The 22,338-nt window shown below is 35.3% G+C and overlaps 1 protein-coding gene and 1 long non-coding RNA gene across 3 annotated transcripts; one reads left to right on the top strand and one right to left on the bottom strand.

Moving 5' to 3' along the window:
• The first annotated feature begins 12,374 nt into the window (after positions 1–12,374).
• LOC125647981 (uncharacterized) lies at positions 12,375–14,459 on the top strand. Of its 2 annotated transcripts, none has more exons than XR_008796086.1 (3): positions 12,375–12,596; positions 13,971–14,083; positions 14,293–14,459. It is a non-coding gene; the product is annotated as an uncharacterized LOC125647981 (long non-coding RNA). The 2 variants fall into 2 exon arrangements; XR_007360158.2 differs by lacking the exon at positions 12,375–12,596 and adding an exon at positions 13,173–13,311.
• Positions 14,460–14,555: 96 nt separating this feature from the next.
• LOC125646763 (hematopoietic prostaglandin D synthase-like) lies at positions 14,556–17,231 on the bottom strand. The gene is made up of 5 exons (XM_048873284.2): positions 16,991–17,231; positions 16,736–16,828; positions 15,251–15,366; positions 14,932–15,036; positions 14,556–14,799 (listed from the first exon to the last, which is right to left on the bottom strand). Exons 1-5 carry the CDS (start codon positions 17,121–17,123, stop codon positions 14,635–14,637), a joined length of 612 nt encoding a protein of 203 aa, XP_048729241.1. The 5' UTR covers positions 17,124–17,231; the 3' UTR covers positions 14,556–14,634.
• Between the last annotated feature and the right edge of the window lie 5,107 nt (positions 17,232–22,338).

The following is a 22,338-nucleotide window of genomic DNA, read 5'->3' as shown; positions in this document are numbered from 1 at the left end:
CAACAACATAAAAATAGCGCGTTCAAGTACACTGTCACCAGACACTCTTCATGTCATGATATGAATTTTAAATTTAAAAGTGATGATTGTGTTACTTCAATCCCTCTTGCTTTTTCAAATGTGGATGGAAATTAAGGGTGACCGCCCCCTTTAAACCAGTAAAGGGTGGGGAAGAAGTCCGCCTGTAACCGCCCCCGTAAACCCCCCAATGCGGACGGTAAATTGCGGTTAGAAGTACATGTTTTTATTTTCTTTGTGCATATGATTTATTGACCATTAATCATACCATTGTCGTAGTGTAATGGGAACTTGTAGGGCTCACGTGAACGATGTACTAGTATAAGAACATACACTACATATAATCTATAGGTATGGTGCCTTCTGCACAGTCCTTATTCACGGTAAACTCATGTTTCACAATGAAGAAAACATGATTATGGTATCTTTAAAATATGTATGCAAGGTACTGGTGTTACTGTCATACGTGCGTAAGAAAATATGCATCCGCTATGTTTACACAGATGTATATTTTGTGGATTATTAAAGTCTTATACATCAATGGCAAGGAAAATATATAAATAAGGACAATAGCTTATATAAAATATAATTTATACGCATTTCATGAGCAATAACGGAGTTATAAACAAGCAGATGTTGTCATTTTTCGATGCCCAGCGCTACATAAAATACTCGTACAAGCTTTATCCACAGATTAATAAAATGATTGATTTTGTGCCAAATAACGTAAAAAATTGGTGTATGACTGTGACGTTCTTATCTAAAAACCATAAACCAATTACTTTAAACAATCAGTTTATAGAATTGATATAGCGACCTTGAAAATGGCAAAGACAGTGGTGTCCCGTGTTTGTAGATAGACTGCAAATGCAAATCATCATGCCCAGTAGCATGCCTAATGCAGGGGGAAGTTGACTGTCCCTGTTACATTTATAATTTACATATATCATGGAACACAGTGTATGCCAGTATTATATAACTTTGGGTATATCCATGAAGTAGATTGATTTTATCGGTGTCCAGTGAAATGTCCGTATTCTACAAATACCGCGCTTTTCAAACAATTCTACTATTTTATGTCTTATTTCTAAGCATTATTCCAACGCGAATATTTCAGTGCATATAACTTACAGAAAGTACATAAAATTTACTATATAGAATATACAACATTTCATTTTATCCCGCGTACATTTAGGAAATGATCTAAATTAGAATGATTTTTAAAAACGGTATACAAGATATTCAAGCTATAACATGTGTATCTCATAGATATGTTTTATTCTGGTACATGTACTTTAATTGGCTTTATCAAATGACAATTATACAGACTACATTTTGTTGCATGTACTACTGTATGTATGCATATAAAAATTCAGCATTGAACAGATACACTTACGGTGTGTAAAACGTTGCAATATTATACAAATCTTGATTTATATACGAAACTCTTTAATCATATTCGATAATATTGTTATTCATATGCAAAAATTTTGATTATATTTGATAATCTTAATATTTCTATGCGAAGGTTTTTATTTACATCTGATAAATCTTGATTTATCTTCGATATTCTTGTTATGCGAAAATTTTGATTTATATTCGATAATCTTGTTATTTATTTACGTTTGGTAACCTTGTTATTTATATTCGATATAGAAATCTCGATTTATATTTGATAATAATTTTTGATTCGTATATTTGATAATTTTGATATACACGTGCTAGATGTACACATGGATTCAATCTAATTAAAATTAGATGTTAGATCCGCTCGCGTACTCGCATACATAACAGTGTACATAACAGTGTATGCGAGTACGCGAGCGGATCTAACATCTAATTTTAATTAGATTGACATGGATTTAGTCAATAATTGTAGGTGAAATGCATAATTTCAAAAATCACGAAAACGCATCAAAGATGCGCATGGCCGAGTTGCAGTTTGGAAAATTATGCACGCTTGCATTCACGAAGTAAAAACATGCACGTATTTAATATAGTTTATAAGTATGAAGCTTTGAATGGCCGCAATAGGTATTTAGTGTGATAATGACCTTGACCGTTGGCCTTTGGATTTCAAAAGCAACATGAATCTTGAATGTCATCAGGATTTGAAGTCTGATAAACATGCAACAGCAAGTATATGTATAAAAGTTAGAGGCAAGCTCAAATCTACAGTATATAGTGAATAAAAGACCTTGACTTTTGACCTTTTGACCTCAAAATAAATAGGAACCTTCCTATTTTGGATGTGATCATGTTATGTAAGTCTCACAAAGATGCACCAAAAAGTATGAAAGTTAGAGACCGGACAAGCTACTAGTAATTGTGGCCACCGCCCACCCGCCTGGACGCCCACCCTTCGCCAATTTAAAAGCCGAGATTTGCTACGCAACTCGGCTAAAAATTAATGAAAGAATTGGCTTCTTTGACCATGACCTGACCTCGGGTATCTTAAATTCAACTAGAGGAGTAGCCTGGTGCCCTGGCCTTCCCATAATGCTAATAGAGGAGCTACTCTGCTAAAATTAAACTTTAATAAATATACAGCACCTTGAGACATTTGACCTACTGCCTGAATTGAATAGTTGACCTTGCCCTAATATCCTGAATAAACCCAGTAGCTATGTCGAAGCTTAGTTGGCTGCCCTGTAATCCCTCATAGGCTGCTTAGCTAGCTGGATTAACAAGAGTGATACAAGTTTGAATATTTATTAATCGTAATCAGAAACAGGATGCAAATTTACATGTATGGCGGAAAGGATCGCATGCAAATTTTTGTGGGAAACTGGGGAGGCGGCCAGTTTGACTACCAACGTGGGAACAACACAGGGGGCCCTATGTGGACATAGGTACCTGGACCTGATATCTGTGCATCTCACCTGTCTCCTGTGTGCTACCTGGTTTAAAGAGCAAGTGCAGAGCAAGCTGTAGACCCTCCTACAGTTTCCAACATGCATGCACCAGCCTGTAGCACCCCCTCCCTTCGTAGGAGGTGGATGTGGCACAGCTATGAACTAGCTGAGAGCCCCACGAAATAAATTTTACCAACTTATCCAAGAAATTGCTATTTTCTATGAATATCCACTGACCCTTGACCTATTTAAGTGGTCACCTGGAGGGTACGCCTTAAATACCTGTCCCCTACTTTAGTAGCAGGTGGGAGGAAAGCCGGTTTTGGCGCAGAATTAGTGATCATTTATTCAAGTGCCTATGATACTGGTGTAGGTCGGTCAGGAAATACATGCACCATTGTTTCCTTACTCTAAAGAGTCATGTGAGCACAGGCACCAAAACGGTGGATATATATAGCGTGATAGATCTTATGTACACCCCCCCCCCCCTAATCCAATGAAAGAAAGATAAATACATATGTCACAAATTAAATAAATTGGATGTCAAAATCTTGTTAGAGTATCAGTGACGTGTTGAACAACCTCACTGTTATATTTAGGACCCAGGTGATCTCTGGTGGGTGTGAGCGATTGCCCCTGGAATATTTCGCCCACATGTGTTGGTATTGCAGAAGAGTAGAGGAAGCCTCTCTCTCTATTATAGAGTATATAAAATAAAAAGATTATCGAATACAAATCAAGATTTCCGCATATGAATAACAAGATTATTGATTATAAATAGCATATAAATCAAAATGTACGTAAATGCACCGTTTTACACGCCATATACACTACCATTCAAACTTTCACATAATATAAGGGACGAAATCAAAAGTTCAACGTCTGACCAAAAAAAATCTAAATTCACATAGTTTTCACGAGACCACCCCTCCCCCCTCCAAACTAAATATGATATATATTGAAACTAATCGATTCACAAGTAAAACATACGAGTATAAATAACACTCTGTATACCTTTTCTACTGTTTATTCACAAATGAAAGTGAACATTACTAGTAAAACGTTAAAATGTAATATTATCTGAAGGTTTTTAACTCTCACTTCCACTCACTTGTTGTTGGGATGGGTTTTTTTTCGCTAGAGTTTGATCGATGTCGGATGGCAGAAACTTATGGAAGTTTTTAAACACCCCCCCCCCCTTCCGCATAACTATTTGAATTTAGATTTTTATCCGACATCGATCTTTTGATCCCGCCCCTAACTGACCGCCTCCAGGCTGGTAATAAGTATTGATTTAGTAAATAAGCCATCATCGTCGGAAACCCACGGCTGATTACGCTTCGTTCCTCTCTCCGTGAAAGATCAGCCGTGGGTTTCCGACGATGATAAGTGCTCATATATGTACACTGTACAAAATTAATCTCGTAGCTTTTTTTCCAAATATATATGAAAAGGTTTGAATTTATGATTAAATCCTTTTTCACTTGCATGACGCCCCCCCCCCCCCCCACCCCCCACCCACCCCACCACCAACAAAATAGTTTTAAAAAGACTTTTGTTATTTCATTATGGATTTCAGAAAGTGGATGAGAAAAAGAAAATATCACAAAGAGAAAGGCTTGAATTCTATAGATATATGAAACTCCAAAATTGCCGAGAACGAAGGCTAGCATTGTAGAATAAAACCAAAACTATCAATTGGACTGAATCAGAGGTGGTGAGAAAGTACAGAGCAAAACGGGCTGAAATGTGAGAGAAAGAAACACAAAGAAAATATAGAAATTCATTAAAATATACAACTAGCCATGCAGTATATATCCTAGAAAAAACCAAAACTGATTTTTTTTTTACTGTTTTCAAATTTCCCAGAGGTCATTCATAAGAATTGCAAGCCTTATTTTATGGGATGGTTACATGTAAAATGCGGAACGAAATCGAAATGCAACGAAATCTACCAAAGCGAAACGAAATTACCAAAACGAGTACCCTTATTTTATACGACATGCCTGATGTTGTAGGCACGGTGAAATAAATACAGTACGTATATTTTGGAGTATTTCGTCAAAAAATGTTTTTACATTTGAATTTAGAATTCATAATTTTTATGAATGTACACTATACACATACAAAGATTTATTTTGAATTTTTAAACGATAAATCATGCATGTGCTTTAATTATGATATTACAGCTTGGAGACTATGCATTTGTTAAAAATGTGACGTTGCTTTCGTGATTCTTTTGCCACAATTTATAAAGTTATAAGCGTAACGTAAAGTAACACCAGTAAACCATCCCAGTACCCAGGAAACTAGACAATCATTCACGTCATCGCGTAAGATAGACGGTCTGTGTATTAATTGTTCGAAGTGGTAAATAAACTTATGTTCGATCCGCTCCCGCTTGACTGAATTTCCCCGCTAATTTTTACCTGTGACTCGGTGCATATATTCAGACTAATTATAAGCATCATACGGAGTCACAAGATCTGTTGAAACTCAAGGACAGTGTCAGTTAGTCGTTCTTAAATTTCGTGACCAATTAAGAACTAAATAAAGGTCGCATGGTAATAAGGACTATTTTGGGGGTTTTCTGCAATGTTTCTCTATAATCATGAACATCTGAAGCAGCTGTGTTATAACACATGTCACATTTAAATGTTGTTACATGTACGATATAATGATTTATTATATACATGTAGTTAATAATTTGTTAGTAATAAAGTGTTTCTTTGATGTTCAATATCCGGGCCAATATAATGATATGATGTTCCGAGTATCAGTGAAAATTATCTCACACTAATTTGTGAACAAAGACCCCGAACCAACTATCGCTAAGCACTGGTAACCGGTTTCGATATTCCATCTGTTTTAGTATCGATCAATTCTTGTAATATTTCGACTCTGGTGTACCAGCGAGTCGTCTATTACTACATGTATCGCAATACGAAACGACTGATGCAATGAAAGTTGAAAACATGCGTAACACAGGTGCTAACCTTAGAAATATACATGTATATCATTTTAAAAAATTCAATATTATGTTTAAAGGAAGACAATTTTACCGTTTTGCTTTATAAAATATTTCAAATACAGTGTGTATCTTGTATGATCATCTTTAAATTTATGTCAAATGAATGTATTCCATTTCCATTCTGACCGTGTAGCGTGTGACAGCGTGTGGCAGCCACAGGTACTTGGGATCAGGACCCCTTCCGATTAACCTACATGAGTTGATTTAATTATTTGTGTGTTGAAAATCTCTTTAATACATGTCAACAATGTCTTGCCTACCCCCATAAAGTCCCAAATAACTCAGAATAAGCCCCTCCCAAAAACAAAATAAAAATACCCTCACTGTGTGTTATAATATCAAATGAAAGGTTTCACCGTAAACATTGTACATGTATACATACAAAATATGAACGGCCTAGCTTGAATAGTTCAAGAGATATTTTTAAAGATTTCCATATATATCAGCATATAACACTTTGCTCCCCTATTGTGGCCCCACCCTACCCCCGGGGATCATGATTTGCACAGAAATGGATCTACTTCATGTCAGAAAGGTACTTGCCCAGTGGTTTTGAAAAGAAGATTTGCAAAATTTTGGATCTACTCTATGTCAGGAAGCTTTCATGCAAAGAGGTATAGCGCTTTTGCTGACGAAACGGCCGACTCAGAAATCTAAAGGGAAAACACCGGTTTCCAATAATAGACTGGCGTGTTATATTTTAATATAGGGCCAACGTTTTTAATGTTTCATTAACCAAGATAAATAACTACCGCCGTTTAGCATTACCGACATTTATATTAGTCGTTCTAAATTAATTATTGCGAGCAATATTTCTACGAAATTGATGCTCTCATCAATTGAATTGAAGAGGGCAATAATTGAATTAATGCGCACATCAAATCTATTATCGTTCTCATTAATTCAATTGATGCGCGCATTAATTCAATTGATGAGAGCAATAATTGAAGTGAAGCGTGCATTAATTCATTTGATAAGAGCAATAATTGATCTAATGCGCGCATTAATTCAATTAAAGAGGGCAATAATTGAATTGATGATATCTTCAAATAATTGAAGATATCTTCAATTATTTGCTTTTGTGTTAATTTGGCGCTCCATAGTTCTTTAATCAATAAACCATGTTCCTATGTGGAGTTATGAACAGTACAATATTTTCATAGGTGCATTCATATCACACAACAGCCCTTTTACATGTGGCATTACTTAGCTCACTGTCTTTTTCTGACTTGGCTGCAACACCTTTAATAGATTTCAGTCGACAGGGGATGCTTACTCCTCCTAGGCACATGATCCCACCTCTGGTGTGTCCAGGGGTCCGTGTTTGCCCAACTATATATTTTGTATTGCTTATAGGAGTTATGAGATTGATCACTGTTCGTTATCTTCACTTTTCATCAGTTCATTTGCCTTTGGTTGATATTTTGAGTGTTTATAGCTTTGCCTAAATATCATATGACAGTTGCTACATGAGTTTTTATTTTTACTTTTGAGAAGTCAAACTGTATAACAGTTTTTTTTATTTTTTACTTATCACATGCTGTGCATTGGTGCCCCTTTTCTTGTAGTAGTTGTTTAGTTTTTCGTCAGCCACAATGCGGTTTGAAAATCCTGTGCATACAGGAACAGGTTAGTGTAAACAAACGGAACTACAGTGATCTCAGAATAAAATTCCTTTTCTTTTAGGAAGTTATGATGAAAATGACTAATATTTGTTAAAATATACGTATCACATTAATAAACCTCCACCCTCACCCTCAAATGAAAAGCAATAAAAAAAATAGATTTGGAAAATATTGGACTTGATCTCGGAATGTATGTGTTAAGTGTAAGATTACCGAGCACCTATACCACTAGCCAACCCATGCATATAAGTTTAAAGGTTTAAGTTTGACAAACTGCTAAATCTCAAGGTAAATTTTGAGAACGATCCCCCCCCCCTAATTTAGCCATTTTAAACAAGAGGGCCACCTTAAAAACCAAATTTCCTCAAATGGACCTATGTACAGTCACACTCAAGTAAAACAATTTCAGTGTTTTATTTCTGGTTTAGGGTGGCCTTTTGCAACAATTTGCAATTTTTTAGGCCCATTACGTTACATCTACTATATACTCTATATAATCACGGTGATGTTTATGCTTATCAAATAAAGATACTATCAACATATAGATATCTTTATTGAGTAATTTGGGTAAACACAAGTATAAAATGACATTGTATAGCAGAATATTTGTAAAAAAAAAAATGATATTCAAGAAAAAAGTATTGCATACCAAGTGCTCTATACTTCTTTGAACTTTTCTGGCACATTGGTTCTTGAAAAGATTTTTAAAGATTTTCCATATATACTCACATGTAAAACTTCGATACCTTATTGTGGTCCCACCCTACTCCATGGGCCATGGTTTTCACAAACTTGAATTTGCACTTTGTCAGGAAGCTTTCATGTGAATTTAAACTTTTCTGGCCCATAGTTCAGAATAATTTTTGAATGACCCCACCCTAGTTTAGCATTCTCGTGATTATCTCTTTGAAGGGACTTCGTCCTTCATTTGAATCCCCGTCACCTAAGGATGATTTGTACAAAGTTTCAGACTGTTTGATTGATATTGGTCGAGTGGTTCTGGAGAAGATGAAAATGTAAAAAGTTTACGGACAGACGTATGGATAGTGCCTCGACCAGGGACCCGTGATCCTCCAAGAGACATTAATTATTGTTCCCGAGAAAGAGAGACTGCGCGTTGGTTTTCAATAACAAAAGTAATCTGAAACCTTTTAATCAGAACCCCTCCAACACCTACGAAGTATATAAAAACGAGGTACTCACGAGTATTGCCAAACTATTCGCAAGACTACGCAATCACAGTTTAGTCCAAAACAATAAAAATCCTTATTTTGCATTTTCAAAAGTGTTTCGATTTTGTCTATAGAGATGTGATGCTATATAAACGTTTGATACATAATATAGATGGTAAACTGTGTGTATAACTGAGTAAAAATGTTTTTTTATCAAAGCTCAGAATCATGTGTGCGAATTAATGGAAAACTTACAAATTGGTTTAGTTGTAAAACTGGTGTTAAACAGGGAGATTATTTATCCCCTACCTTATTTTCAATTTTTATTAACGATCTGGTTCATGATATTAACGATCGTAATTTAGGACTAGAATAAGTTAACCGTAAGCCGTCTAACTTATTATATGGAGATGACATTGCTTTAATAACCAAGTCTCCAGAAAATTTACAAAGCATGTTAAACAAATTAAAAAGCTGGTATAGACGTTGGAGAGTACGATGTACTTATGAATACCAACAAATTTAAGTGTATACATGCTCGTAAAGATAGGTCCAGAGCAACCGATTTTGAATTCACTATAGGATTAAATAAGTTAGAAACAGTTGACAATTATAAGTATCTGGGAATAATGTTTACTTATATGGGTAATTTCATGAAAAATGCAGAGAATGTTAGCATGGTCAGATATGGATGTATTGCGTATGGTAATTTCAGTTTATCCTCGCCAGGGTGCAAATTATCTGCATTCTTCGTTAATGGGTAGGAGGTCAGTTATATGTATTTATGTATATGTATAGTTATCTACTTTCCCAATATCTCAGAAAAACATTGCTTAACTTAACTGGCACATAGGTATATACTTACAACATGTATGCATTTCTAATGTGGATATCCTTATACATATATCATCTAAAAAATAGAAGTAATTACATAAATAATCATTGCTCCCATCAACTGAATTAATGCGTGCATCAAATCAAATTGCTCTCATAATTTTAATTCGTGCGCGCATCAAATAAATTATTTCTTGACAGTTCTTGAACACATTTTTCTCTGTCAAACATTTGGACTGATAACACTGGGAATCTTATTAGCCCGAATAATGTTTTATCGGCCCGAACAATTTCGTGAAATTCTAAGTAAAAAATTACATGAAATTAAACATTGAATAGAAATATATTCAATCCCATTGAATTTTAATTTGAAATTGACATTATTTTAAATACCCTTTTTAAATTGGAAACCCCTGTTCCATACTCCTAACATACTACTATTCAGATAAACATTAAGACGTAGAGATAGGCTTATAAAAGACTATTAGAAAGTTATAATGTGGATTACTTTTCTACTTAAAAATGATAATTTTACTGAATTTCCCATACTTGATGTATATTTTTTGTACATTTAGAATAATTGACTGTGTTGTATTTTTCCTGAGTATATTGTGATTTCTGACTTGTTTATATGAACCAATTTTAAAAACACTGAAAGGAATTTAATGAAATGATAAATCCTATTATCATCAATTTTTAATCAATTTTTTACTCAGTTACATGTATGAATATTTTATTATGATTTTCGTCAGATTGCCCATCAGTAATGCATAGCATTACCATTCATTATGCGAGACGTTATCAAGCAATGTTGGAGTGTGGGGTATGAAAGGTGCAGATAACGAACAGTGATCAATCTCATAACTCCTATAAGCAATACAGAATAGAGAGTAGGGCAAACACGGATCCCTGGATGTACCAGAGGTGGGATCAGGTGCCTATGTGAGTTTGCTCTCTTTTTCTTTCATTTATCTATATTAAAGTGTAAGTTTGTTGACTGTTTTGAACATACGAACATCTGCAGGCACCTATCTTCATATTACATTACAGATGCATTTTCAGTTTTATTTCTAAGAACAGTTTGGTTAAAACTTGAAGAATTCTGAAGGAAATACATGTATAAATAATAAAGTTACACGGGATGCTTTCACAAGGGAACGATGTCATGAAGAAAAACTTTCTACAAGAAAAAAAAAAAGAGAACCATGCTAAGCTCTCCTGGTAACTGTCTTCTGTAAAAGAATGTTGCATTTTGGAGATAAGGCTATTTTTATGGTTCGTGATTTAGCTCACCTGATCCAAAGGTTCAAGCGAGCTTTTCTGATGAAAAATTGCCGGATGTCCGTCGGCGTTGTTACTTTTCCTCTTGAGAGTCATTGGACCAATTTCAACCAGACTTAGCTTAGAGTAGCCTTTGTGAATTTGGTGAGGGGGATTCATGTTTATTTGAATGAAGGGCCATCTATCTAAGGGGGAGATAATCAACAGTGATAGATCCAGAACTGATCTGAACGGGCGACACAGCAAATGGCTGGTCTGGGGGCTGTCTCGAGCCCCTTGGTGAGTCTGGGGCAAAGATCCCCTGAAATCACCAAGTTCTGACAAAATAAGACGTATATATTTTAATGGATTTGGACATAATTATTGCAATACAAAATGGATTATATTTGTGAAAGGGGGAGGGGGTTGTGCCTGACGCCGCCACTGATCAAGAAAAAGCAAAAAAAAATACGATGAAGTCATTTAAAGATTTTCTGAACCACTGGGCTTAAAATCGTGTGGAAGCTTCCTGACATAATGAAGTTTTCAGTTTGTCCATGCCTAGTCATATTAATGTGCAAACAAACATGTACGGGTAGTACATATTCAAGTTTATTCGAATCATGACCACCGGGGATAGGGTGGGGCCACAATAAGGGAGCAAAGTTTAATATGATAATACATCTGAAAATATTGTTACAATCTTTTCCTCAAGAGCAGCAGAGATATGATTAGTCATATTGATATGCAAGCATTTTTAGGAAGTACAGATTCAAAGTTATTAAATTTGTATCCACCGGGTGTAGGGTAAGGCCACGGTGGAAAATGAAAATTTTAGGTGGGGCACATATAGTAAAAAGTCTTTAAAATCTTCTTATCGTGAACCCTAGGCTATAATTAGGGATGTTGTTAGACAAACACCCCCAGGTAATGCAGATTTCAGTTTATCCAAATCATGGCCCTGGAGGGGATCAAGTTTTTACATGGCAATAGCTGGGAAATATTTCAAGGACATGGTAAGTCATATTGATATACAAGCATCATCAGATATTGCAGATTCAAGTTCCTTCAAATTATGACCCGAGGGCGGGGGGGGGGGGGGGGGGTCAAAGTTTTGCATATCAACAATATGAAAAAGAAAATCTGTAAAAATATTCTCAAGAGCAGTACGACCTATAGTCATATTGATATGCAAATATCTCATGTAGTACGGATTCAAGTTTTATCAAATCGATGCCTCAAAGGTGGGCCACAATACGGATGAAAAGTGTTCGATGGGAATTAATGTTGAAAATTTCCCCAAGAACAACAGGATTATGAGCAGTATGCAATCGGCCTCAGTCAGTGCAGGTTAAGTTTGTTTGAACCATGGTCCCGTAGGCTGGGGCCACTATGAATACATGAGAATATATTTAAAGATTTAAAAAATATTTTAAATTTTTTTCTCCAGAACCATTGGTCATGATCAGTCACATCAATATGCAAACATTCCGATGTGTTGCAGATTCATGTTTGATCAAAGCATGGCCCCTTAGACTAGGATAGGGCTAAAATATACACGAGGGTATATATTGAAATTTTTAAATATTTTTTTTTTTCAAGATTCGCGGGACCTTATTAAATCACATTCAAATATGCAAACATTCCCAAGTCGTGTGGACTTGGACAAAGTTTATTTTTATTATCTATTTTTAGATTATGGACCCTGGGCTTATGAGTTGGGGCTAAAATCAAGGATAAAATACTTGATACATCCCCATAGACAAAAATCTTGTTCTACAGACCACAACAGCAAGATCATGTAAGTGATATTGTTATAGATGTCCTCTCCAGCAGACGACAGCAAGATCATGTTAGTGATATTGTTATAGATGTCTTCTCCAGCAGACGACGACGATAGCAAGACCATGTTAGTGATATTGTTAGGGATGTCTTCTCCAGCAGACGACAGCAATACCATGTTAGTGATATTGTTAGGGATGTCTTCTCCAGTAGACGACAGCAATACCATGTTAGTGATATTGTTAGGGATGTCTTCTCCAGCAGACGACAGCAATACCATGTTAGTGATATTGTGGAGATGCATCCCTGTGTTGTGTGGATTCAAATTCAATAAAGTCATGCCCTTGTGAGTTGGAGTCATAATATGAGGTCATTTTATGTGCGAATAAAAGGGGTTAAAACTTACAAAGATCAGCATGGCCAATGTGACTTTGGTTAGCGTTGTGGTCTATGGGTCTCTTGTCTTGCGGTTTAAATGAGCACTTCTAACATCTACAGCTTGTTACAAAATATACCGCGGTACACCTGTATATTTCAAACGTGAATGACAGTCACCGAAGAATGTTGTTACATAATGTGGTAAAATGAATGGCATCCACGTTCTACGTCCGTTCTGAACATCTTGTACCTGTTGATAACTTCCGTCATAACAATGTAAAGCAATCTCTACTCAAGTTCGTCCTTCCTTCACACTCACAGGTGATGATCGGAATTCTGTGATACTAATGGTTCAGGTGAGGTACGAATGACAACTCTGGGTAGAGATTGAAGAATCATACTACACCGCCATAGTGACTGACCTGACTTCCTTTTAATAAGTATCAGAAATATTTGTCTATTCCTTCTGGATTTAATCGCCTAGCCGAGTAGCTCTGTTGGTTAGCGTGTCGACTGCTGAACTGTACATCGAGGATTCGAGTCCAGCAGGGGTTTTAACCCCCCCCCCCCCCCCATTGCATTGTACTAAAACTGTATTTTTTGACTTAATAAAGTAAATTTGAATGTTTTCAATTTCAAAATATTGCTATAAATATCCTCCACTTTTCATCCACTTAAAATTTCTCTGGTGTAGTATTCCTCTATTGTGAATTTTTGAAGAACGAACGAAAAAAAATAAAACCTCCAATATATTTGATTTTACATAAACAATGTATATATATATATATATATATATATATATATATATATATAGGTAAAAAAGATACACGAAGACGTTTAGTAAAGCTTTAGCGCTTTCATTTCAATTTTTCAGAAGCTTTACATTTAAGTCTCAATATACCTGGCGAATTGCCAATACGAAGCTAAAGTGACCAGGTTAAAATGTAAATATGTTAAAAGAGTATTTTATAGAATTTAAATAGTTTCATTGTTATTGATATCTGTATTAATATAGGGAGGTGACCATTCTACATTGATCCAGTGCCTTTTTATGGGATTCGAAACTGTGACTGTGAGATGTATGAGAGTTTGACTTCTAGGCGGGCAATTCTACTTTCACTTTAAACGGTAAGTTGAAAAGAGCATGCTGCATCTTTGATGTAAAATATCTCGAAAAGGAATCAAGGACCCTATTGCAAATTTGGCCTTGTTGGAAAGGTTAGGAATTTTACTGAAAGTTGATATCTGTCATTATACTGGGAAAATTTTTGTTTTTGAATTAGGATGGGTTGAAAATGGGTATATTTTCCTCATTTTTGTTGCTTTTTTACTTCCAGGATGGCAGGTGCCTGAGTGTATCTCGACCCATTTCCAGGCTAGCATCAGATGTCATGATGGACCTTTAAAATCTTTCACATGTGTACTTTCAAGAACCATATACATTATTTTTGAAAATTGGTTGCCATGGTAATAAAATCTGAAAATTAAAACATGGGCTTCTGAAGGCGAATTTTCCTCCATTTCCTGGTAGTTTGTGACCTTAGTAACATAGCGACGTTACGTCACAAACAAATAAATATATTTATTTATAAAGAAGACGTTTGCATTGTATGAGTTTTATTCAGTTTCATGAATATGCAATTATAAGTTTCAACAAAATGATGCTGCCATGTTGATTCCTAAATCTCTGTTTTGGGTCGTTTGGCTAGGTAATCTGCGATCTTGGGAAGGGACTGTGTGCTTTTTAAGTTAGCTGCCAATTTTGGGAACTTATCCAATATTTTTGAATCCTGATCCAAAATTCGAGATACCACGTCCATGAAATATACGTCTGCTAAGCTTAACTTGAAGAGAGAAAAAATATGGTATTATTTTTATTGCAGTAAGCTGTATCAAAATAAGAAAAGACCATCAGTTTCATTCGATCAATTCATTGCATAAAGGAAATCGATGGCGGGTGAAACTCTTTAAATTACCTTTGTTCCTACAAAATACTGTCCGCCATTGCCCTCCAAAAAGTTCAACAGGATTCCCATCACACGCGGGACGGTTTCTTCGTTTAGTTTTTTCATCATTTCAGCCTAAATTAAAATTCAATTGCTTAAAATGAGTTCTTTATCTACGTTTCATCTATGCTGTATAGCAACATCGGTTTGATTCACAGCAATCAAGCACACCCCAGGAATTTTGTTCATAAGCATTGGATACATACAGTATTTTTCATAAACATGCGTTGCTCAAATATTAAACGTTATCTATGTACGCCGCCCTTGATGGTTTGCCTCAGATATTTACCTTTCTTGTTGCGTCTTGTTCAAATATCGGCTTGACCATGTCCGTGAGAAGATCGTTGACAGTGTCTACAACCTGGTCAATCAGAAGTTGTTCAGTGCTACTAGCTCCAGCCATACCTGCATTTCAGGACATGGGCAAAATTTTATAGGTCTTTTGAACCCCTCTTAACAACACTAACGCTCAACAATTTTTATTTTCAGATTCTTATACTTTGGCGTCGTACATGTCTGTATGTATTTTAAGAATGCACATGTCACCCCCTCCCAAACTCAGCAAAACGAAATGATAAAACTTCTACATGTATGTTTAAGAGGTTAATTATCTACTATCTATGTCCTTCAATTTAAGTCGGCTTCCAGATCATGACCACACATACAAACATAGACCCATATCAGGGCCGTAAGTAGGGTTCTAAATCAGGGGAGGCAGGGGATTGGGGGCCGCCGATTGACTTTACGACTGAAAATGACACTTTTTAAATCCCAATTTATCATGTTTGTGTTTCATTTGTACTATGTAAAGAATCGTAATATGGTGTCAAAGACAAAGGTGCTTGTCTTCATTTTAAACATATATCCTATAATATAACATTTATATAATTTTATTTTCTTTTTTGCCAAAAAATCAGACGAGGCAGTTGCCTCGTCTGCCTCATCGGCAGTTACGGCCCTGCATATCATGACCTGTGATTAATGCACAGTCATTCATGATGAAAAAACGTTTGATAGTGAGTCTTGGCTTTAAAAAAAAAATGGTCGAAAAAACATGGATGAACACCAACTGAATGTCGAGTTTAAACTTAAATAATGTTGCCCAACATCCATTGTCCACGATAGGCATGCCTGTTGTGACTAAGGATGGTAGTACTAATCAGAACCCTCGCCTTATTTGGACAAGCACATTATTTCAGTACTAAGTAGCAACGCCCCCAGGTGTTGAATTTGAATACAATTTTAGTTAGTACATTTATGTGTAGGCTGCTGGGTAGTTATTCTAGTATTTAACATCTCTTATCACGTTGCCCAATTCATGTACACACAAGTTGATTTGTAGCTACAGAACTGTAGCTCTCTGAAAAAAAATATTGGGATCTGTCTATGCCATATCACTGGTGTGTCCCAATATTTTTTTTCCAGAGAGCTACAGTTCTGCAGCTTGTTGATTTGCTGTCCACGATGAAACTGAACGCTGTTAAAAAGGATTAAAATACCGACTATATAGGAAAAGTAGTACTTCTTAAACGTCTAAAACTGATGAAAATGCCCCGTGCATGTGAATTGAATGATACTAATATTCTATTTCCTTCGAAGAAGAAAAATGTTGTAATATTTTAGATTTCGCTTTTAGATAAATTTGCCTCCTTCTAGTTGGAAAGCTTGATTTCCATAACAATTTAGATTACAAAGGAATGATATATAGAATGTCATTTTCAAATACGTAAATAATTTCAAGTTTACATTTAGTAATGTACTATCATAAACCTACCATATTCCCTCGCAACATATCGGGCGATTGCAAGACTTTGGCAGTACTTTTTACCGTCTACTTCTAACACTGGCATCTGACCAGCGGGCATTGCTAAAAAACAAAATTCCAAAATTCAGCGCTTTACATTACCCTTTTTAGGTGCTAACTTATTTTTGTGTGGAAAAAAATTAGTTCACATGTAATACTCGCATTTTACAAAAACGCCACACAAAATGAAATTAAAAATGAAATAACAATAAAACCTAGGCCTACTTGGTTTTAGTTTTGGCCATTCCTCCCGTTCAACTCGGTGGTCTTCAAAATCCACACCAGCAGCCACGAGCATCAAGCGCACAATTTCCCCACGTCCTTTCAAATTGAAGTAGTGCAATGTATATTTCGTCATGTTGAATTTCCAAGCAATTGCATATGTGAATAGACTGCTCGTCCTTCTTAATGTGAGGCCCAAATTGTTTGTTTGAACTTTTATAGATTAAACTGACCCACAGGGGGGATGTCTCAAAAGGACCATTTCAAAGCACGTATGCAAACTTTTACATAGTGTAGAATTTAATAGTACGCTTCCGGACAGTGGAGAAACGAGAAGAAATAAAAATAGGGTCTGATTGTAATTTTTTCTTCCTGAATTTTACATTCCCTATTTTTAAATTTTGATTTGCCTGTGTTATCTTAGGAATTCAGCCCTGGGCGTATGTGACGTCATGAGTGAAGGTTAAATTATAGAACAAGAAATATTGAAATAAGGTAGCTCCATCCTCACGTGACTTATCAATATCAATGTTTGAAAGTGGAAAAACTATTAATTACCACTCCATATAGTTTAATTTAATTAATAACCAAAGAAAATGTATATGTTGCCACCTTTTTTAAGATGTCAGACAAGCAAAAACAGAAGTATAGATCAACATCAGAAATCACACATTTTCGTAAAACAGAATACTGAAGAATAGATAAAAACTTTTAAGTCAACAGTTTAGGAAAACTGCTAATATATAGATATGTATAAATTAATTGTGAATATTAGGGAAATCATTGTATAATAGACATAATTAAAGAGTAGAAGAAATGCCAGTATAGGAGTTATTGCCTTTGGCAACATATAATTGGTTATCTATGGAAAATATAAACCTTTTCAATATCAATAGTTTACCAAATATTTTATTTGATCCAGTGAATAAAATTCCTTTGAAAGATATATTCTATAATGCGCAAAGTTTAATAAAGATTTTTGCAAAAACGTATGACATCACACGAGGATCGATCTATGAATAGAATCGTATTTCAACGTCAGAAAATTGCGTTATTACATTTTCATAAAAACTGGTTATGACGATATAATAGTATTCATAAACATTTCTTGAAATTATTTTTTCACAAAAATATATGTCTGTGAAAAAAAAAAAAGGAAATCTGTCGCATAATAGACGTGATAAAGAAATCAATAAAACAGAGTTATTGCCCTTGGATTCAATATTTTGAAACATATTTATGATTATTTATATTGATTGATTGTATATTGTTTAACGTCCCTCTTGAGGATCTTTAACCTATATGGATACGTCACCACTGCCGGTGAAGGGCTGCAAAATTATGCTCGGCGCTTACGGCCTTTGAGCAGGGAAGGATCTTCGTCGTGCCACACCTGTGACACGGGACTTCGGTTTTTATATTTAAAACAAGGACTGCCTCATTCAGTCGCCCCTTACGACAAGCAACCTATTATAACCCGGATCCCCCACGGGACTTGATTATTTGAAATCGTTTATGTTTAAAACAAGATTTAAAAAAAAAAAAACTATCGGAAGACTCCAACATTAAAAGAAATATAACACTCTTTTTCTGCAATGTAAACTAATTTTGACCCCGTGTCATGACTCATCATGATTTAGTGTGGATCTGAGACTCGTATAAAGAATGTTTTAAAATTCCTATATACATGGAATAATTAAATCAAGGGTTGAATTGAATGATTATCACTAGTACAATGAATCTTGTTCGTCTTTTATATATTAGCGTACCTAAGCTGAAAACCCCAGCGCCTTAGGGTGGGGCAAAAACTGCCAAAACTTGACCAATTTAAAATTTAAAAAAAAAAATTTCATTAAATTATTAGGAATGCTATAAACCAGTTTTTGTGATAATGCTGTTGAAGGAAAATTGCAATTTTTTTATGTTTATATATGATTTTGTATGTATGTCTCGCATCTTAAAAGGTGCAAATATCTATATATCTTATTTGATAATTTATTAGTTTTAACTCTAATAAAATGAATAAATACACATTTTAAACTTTTATAAGATAACGATGCGAGTATGGAGTTACTTTTTAATAGAATTAAATCTAAATTTTAAAGGAGCAGGTAGTCATTTATCAAAGTTTTTCAGAGGTAGGGCAGAGGATTTTGGTACCAGGGTGGGGCCCACATGGTCATATAGTGATTATTGTCTTCAGCATTTGGAAGACATTTTTAATTTTGCTGATACTGTATATAAACTGAAGGCATAGTTAAGAAAAGCCAACAACAGATGTACCGAAATTGTGAATTTTGCAACCCAGGGGTTGTGACTCTAGGGGGGATACAAAAGTTACATCGACTATAGGCTCTTTGGGGAGCATTTCAGTTTTAAGAACATATTTCATTTCATACTATTGTTGACTATTGTAATTTAGCTTAAATATGCAGAAAAGGATATTGTTGATAGAGTTCATAACCTGTGGCGCTAGTGATACTTTTAACTAATACTCAAGTGACCGATAAGGCCTGTAGGCCTCTTGTTTAGATGACCTATTGGTATTGGTCTGCGTTAATATTTAATAACAATTAAACATTTTTTTAACTTCTTGAAATCTGCCCTTCCAATCCTTTTGAAATTTGGTATGAAGCATCTTTGAAACAAAGGGGACATAAATAATAAATTTCAGGACTCCTCCACCCATGGGGATAGAATTATGGGGCAAAGACTGCTCAAATTTGATCAATTTTTAAAAAAAAATCTTCTCTACAACCTGGAGATTCTAACTCAAGGCGGTATCAAAATTGTAAATTTCTCTATCCTAGAGGTAGGACAGGGGTTTTGGTACCAGCATGGTCATAGTGATTATTGTCTTCAGCATTTGGAAGACGTCTTTAATTTTCTTGATACTGTATATAAACTGAAGCCATATTTAAGAAAAGCAAAATTGTGAATTTATTAGCAAGAGGCCCACAGGCCTTATCGGTCACCTGTGTACTAGTTAAAAGTATCACTAACACCAAGGGTTATGGAATCTAAAAAAAAAATTCCTGTTCCGCATATCTAAGCTAAATTCTAATATTCACGAACAGTATAAAACAAGATGTGTTAAAAAAAATTCAATACCCTCAAAAGTGAATACACTGATAAAAGGCTTTACATACATGTACTATCTGTATTAACAATAAACGATATAACCAATTTGGACCCATCCAGCAAGTCAAAACCCTGGAGTTGCGAAAATCACAATTTTTTGGTACATCCTTTTCTGCTATTCCTAAATATGCATTTAGATTTTATACAGTATCGACAAACTTAAAGAAGGCCTTCAATCATTACGTAAAATTGCACTTATACAATAAAATAAGTTCAAATCAATCAATCAATAACTGACCACTTTCGCTCCATCTGATACCAAAACCCCTACCCCTGGGATCATCAAATTTACAATTCTGGTAAAGGACTACCTGCTCTTTCTACATATCTATTTAGTTTAAATCTAGTATCAATAGCACTAAAGAAGATGTTTTACACATAAACACTATGTACTAAGTTTGGCCCCGCCCTGGGGTCAGAACCCCTGCCCCGGAAATCAAGAAAGTTACAATTTTGGTAGACACCTCCCTGCTCTACATAACTATGCATTTGATTTTTCTTACATATGAAAGTCGAAGATAACGAACAGTGATCAATCTCATAATTCCTATAAGCAATACAAAATAAAAGAGTTGGGCAAACACGGACCCCTGGATATACCAGAGGCAGGATCAGGTTCTTAGAAGTAAGCATACCATGTTGACCGGTCACACCCACCGTGAGCCCTATCTTGATCAGGTAAACGGAGTTTTCCGTAGTCAAAATCAGTGTGTCAAGAACGGTCTAACAATCGGTATGAAACACTTCAGACAGCATTTGACCCAATGCTAGGTTGTATTGGCAAACTAGATCGCTATAACGACCACACAATTTGCGAAATGCTGACTTTAAACGAGACGTATGTCCCTTTTGTCCCAAAGATGCTTCATACCAAATTGAGAAGAATTGGAATAGTAGTTATCAAGAAGTTAAAAATATTCAATTGTTAAGTCAACGCAAGACGGACGCTATCAACACCTAGGTGCAATTTTTACACACAAAGGCAGTTCAGTCGATTTATTTACCGTGTATTTAAAATTGTATGTATTTGATCCTCATGAATGTGACTAAAAGTAAATGCGAATCTAACTGTAACTCTGTTTCAATGACAGTATGTAGACTTTAGACCTACTCCCTGTTGTTTCTTCAAGATACCGACTCTTCCCCAGCAGCATAGATTTAGTGCTGCCAATAATTCAGCCATCTTACGGTAGTTAACAAAATAAAATATGATCGGTTTTGGAGCAGAATAGGAATTCAACAGGTAAAGTGGGAATGCTTACTCCTCCTAGGCACCTGATCCCACCTCTCGTATATCCAGGGACCCCGTGTTTGCCCAACTCTTAATCATGTATTCCTTATAGGAGTTATGAGATCAATCACCGTTTATTATTTTCACCTTTCACAGAATGGATCAGTATATACAGCATTAGTATCTTTGTGACATTTCGTATGATTCGTCACCTCGTTTCAATACTCCGATTCTATAAACATCAGCTAATATAAACATCAGAAGGAAAATTACAAAAACCAAAAGAAGTCTCACCTGGCAGTGCTTATTTTCATTATCAGCCATGATAAAAAGGTTTATAACAACATTTTCTTACCCACTGCTGGGATAGAACGTATTCTCTTTAGAGAAGTCAAGAGGCATAGCCTTCATCGCCTCTCGACTTCTCTAAAGAGAATAGGACAGAACGCAGAATTTCCCAACCGAGTCTCTGTCACCTCTGGACTCACAAAAATGCATTGACTCGCATGGTTTAGTAGTGTAATATTATAAGCATTTTTTATCTTAATATTCAAGTTTGTATTTCCAATATGTAGATTTACATTATTGTTCAAGTTTATTCTTAAGTTAAGTAACATGTGGGTCATGGAGATTACAGTTGCAATGGTATATGCTAAAATAAGGGGGGGGGGGGGGTTATTATTGTTGGTGGAATCATTTTCTCTGAGGTTAAATGGTACCCCTACTTTATCGTATGTCATTATGAACATTATAACACCAGTACTCTTGTATGAACTTTGACAGAAAAAAAGCTATTGATGTGCAAAATTCTTTAATTGTCAGAGGAAATTCAACCTATCTCATATCTTGTAGAGTTTTCTAATGTTTATTTGTTCTGCTTTGCAAATAGATATTTAAATATATTCCTCATACAGAGTGTTTAATTATCCTGCACTTATGGCAAAATTTTTAATAAACCACTAGAAGATAAAACTAGCGT

Source organism: Ostrea edulis, chromosome 6 (genome assembly GCF_947568905.1).
Source record: "Ostrea edulis chromosome 6, xbOstEdul1.1, whole genome shotgun sequence".
In the NCBI taxonomy this organism is placed as follows: Eukaryota; Metazoa; Mollusca; class Bivalvia; order Ostreida; family Ostreidae; genus Ostrea; species Ostrea edulis.
The sequence above is the reverse complement of the archived record's forward strand: the minus strand, read 5'-3'. Positions and strand labels throughout refer to the sequence as shown.